General features: G+C 31.2%; 1 protein-coding gene across 3 annotated transcripts in view; it reads right to left on the bottom strand.

Annotated features, from left to right (window-relative positions):
* Positions 1 to 1,063: 1,063 nt before the first annotated feature.
* The window catches only part of SLC33A1 (solute carrier family 33 member 1), a 17,412-nt gene continuing 15,471 nt past the window's right edge, over positions 1,064 to 3,004 (bottom strand). The window contains exons 6-7 of one of the 3 annotated variants that reach the window (XM_029940007.1): positions 2,721 to 2,916; positions 1,064 to 1,363 (exon numbers count right to left, since the gene is read on the bottom strand). In XM_029940007.1, the coding sequence (XP_029795867.1) occupies positions 2,749 to 2,916 (168 nt within the window). In that variant the 3' untranslated portion in view covers positions 1,064 to 1,363; positions 2,721 to 2,748. Of the gene's footprint in view, positions 1,364 to 1,876; positions 2,917 to 3,004 lie in introns of those variants that run through there. The other 2 variants (XM_029940008.1, XM_029940009.1) reach the window with 2 other exon arrangements.

Genomic DNA, 3,004 nt, shown 5'->3' with positions numbered 1-3,004 from the left:
CATAGGAAAAAAGGATTAAATTACTAAGATACATCTTTTCTGGGAGAGAATTTACCCTCACATCCCTCCCCTACCAGAAGTGTCTTACCTCCTCTGACCCCTTCAAGTTCACTACTACAAATGCAGACATATTCTGGTTTTCATCATAGAGTTTTCTTTTAACATTGTTTTTGGGATGCCTTAAACAATTAGTTTCAAAACTATTATTTCAAATTTATGTTTATAATTCAGAGTCAGCCCACATTCAAAAAGGCATAGCTTTTACACTTTTTTGGATCACAAAGCATTTAAGATTTTAATAAGAGCTCTCTCCAAAAAGACAAAAAATGACATATCCAATTTTGCTTAGCAATTCAGGGGTTTCAAGACCCCACTGACACCTGTTTAAGATAAAAAAAAAAAACCCCTTGTAATAAAGGGATGAAATCAAACAATAGGTTTACATCTCAAAAGTTTAATGTTAAAAAAATAGAGAAATTAATTGATTTTAGGTGCTGAACAATTTTTTTATGATTGATCAGGCAAAATTAGTTACAAAGGAAAGAATTATTGCTTTTAGTTTCAGCTAATCTAATAAGATTTATAAGAATTTTAGCTAGTAAATATATATTAACTCGAAAAGTTAATGTTCATACTTGTGGGCAGAGTTTATCAGATCTATCATAAAGAAAAATATATGCCAAAATAGGTAGTATTTTTCTGGTATTGATTTACCATGAACAGATCCTCAGATTCAAGTAGATCATTTGTAAGATGCCATCAGTGGTCAATGTATGCAGCTCAGTTGAACATAGCTATTAAGAAGTCATTTTTGGTATGCATTACAAGCATGTACCAAACAACTTATAATGCAAAACAATTGTTCATTTCTAGAACAAATGCAATTAATGGATTTCATCTTATAGTTAATGGCTTAAAATATATTTAAATACTTAAAGTCATTGAAGATTTGTTGACTTCAAAGTATGTTTGAAAGTAGGTAAGTTTTAGGAATGGGTAAGAAGTGAAAGGTAATTATAGCAATGTGACCTTCTTAATCCAAAAAAGTAAAATACATTTCACATTTGAGGGTTAAGTGGGTTTTTTCTTTATTCAAGTAAACATTTTGATTATAATACATGATAATCGACAACCCACGTGACAAAGTATGGTAGACTATGGTTTGGTGTAGCTTCCTTGTTTTTAGGATGTTTTCCAGGTGGTTCTTCAGGATCTGGCATCGATACCCAGCACAGGCTTTCCGATGGCAATGCATGAGTTCTAGAGACCTTTGCCTCCATCTTTCTTCAGATGCTGAGTGCCATTTTCTCCCACCCATTTTATCCTCCATTACTTATTTAAAAAACCCACTCTAAAATTCAACCTATGTTATAAAATTAACAAAATCAAAAATTAGTATTTTCTCAGAAAGACAAAATTAAGTTAAACTCAACTTAATCTTTCTTTTTCCATAACTTTGGAAGGATTCACATAATCTCTAGAGTCAGAGTAATACACAACACAAAATATGCAAAGAACCTTATTACTGGGCATACATAGTATGTTAGGAGTTGCTAATGTATTCAAAAGCATAATTCTCCTGGGATACCAATCCTCCACTGGAAATTACAGTTTATAAACAGATGGTTATGTTTTCATAAGTGGAAATACAGTACCTGATTTCTTATAAATTGTGAGATGTTTTCTCACTAGTAAAGTGCTTAACTGAGAAACAATTTTCCACAACACAATTTAACCTGTCAATGGTACAAAATGTCTTTGTCTCTCTAAAGCATTAGTCTTTAAAATTATGGTTAAATTACTCATTTACATTTTACTTAACCGGAAAGATTTACGGGCTTTTTTCCCCTCTCAGTAATAAAAAAAAAAAAAAAACTGCTTGAAGAAAAACATTTTTTATTTTCAAAACTTTGCCATGAACATACATACAACACTAAATTAGATCCCTCAGGAGCTGTCTGTATGCCACAAAATACTTAGGACAAAAAATACATGTAAGCTTCAGGGGAAGAGTTAACACGGAATCAAAGTAGCTTCCAAAAAGGGGGGGACAGGGGAATCATTAAATTAAAAATCATAGCTTTCATTTTATAAAAAATAGTTTGAATAATCTTCTTATAAATCTTTGCTTACAAAAGCAGGAAATACATTTAAGATAGTCTTTTTTAACACAGATTCATTAGTACAATGTGGTTATAGTCAGAAGAATAACAACTAAAATGGCATTTCAGTAGTCTACATTCTCTTCTCAGCAAATTCCACATAGAATTTTACCAATTTGCAATTCAAAATAAGATTTAACTGTCAACAAAGCCAGAATAGTTGTAATTAGTACCTAAATATCAAGCTTTCTTCGATTTAATATATTTAGCCAAAATTTTAAATACAGTTCAATGATAGGTACCAATAACAATGCTTGACTGCATGGGTATCAGCCATGACTACTGCACTGCAGGTTAAAACATACTTTGGTCAGTAAATTAAAAAGATATAAATCAAATAACAAGGCCAGAAAACTTGTTTTAGAACCAATGTCCTGACCTTACGTAAACTTTAAATACATAGGCAAGGCAAGGAAAATATAATCAATGATACAGAGAGGTCTCTATTTTTTAATCATTTGGCATTTTATATTAATAATTTCTGTGTTTAAAATAACATTTTATACTCCTGTGCACTGATTATCATAGCTGTCTGAATTAAAACAAAACTGCAGTTACCTTCCTAGAAAGTCCAGTAGTGAATGCATTAGTTGCTTCTTTTGCACTTCCATGAAGATGGTCCTTCATCCTGTAATTTTTTCAATTTTGGACCAAGAAAGAACCACCAACAAAATCCAATAAAAACACAAATGATGGATTCTACATAATAACCATCCAGTGCTGTAACACATGAGCCACCGAGTTTTTTGCAAAGCTGCAAAAACAAAATTGTAATCAATATTTCACAATTTCAAAATGGAAGTATTCAGCAATTTAGATGTTTCTACTTTGTAATTAAAAAA

Source organism: Suricata suricatta, chromosome 5 (assembly GCF_006229205.1).
Source record: "Suricata suricatta isolate VVHF042 chromosome 5, meerkat_22Aug2017_6uvM2_HiC, whole genome shotgun sequence".
In the NCBI taxonomy this organism is placed as follows: Eukaryota; Metazoa; Chordata; class Mammalia; order Carnivora; family Herpestidae; genus Suricata; species Suricata suricatta.
Note: the sequence above shows the minus strand (reverse complement) of the source record. Positions and strands in the feature narration are given on the sequence as shown.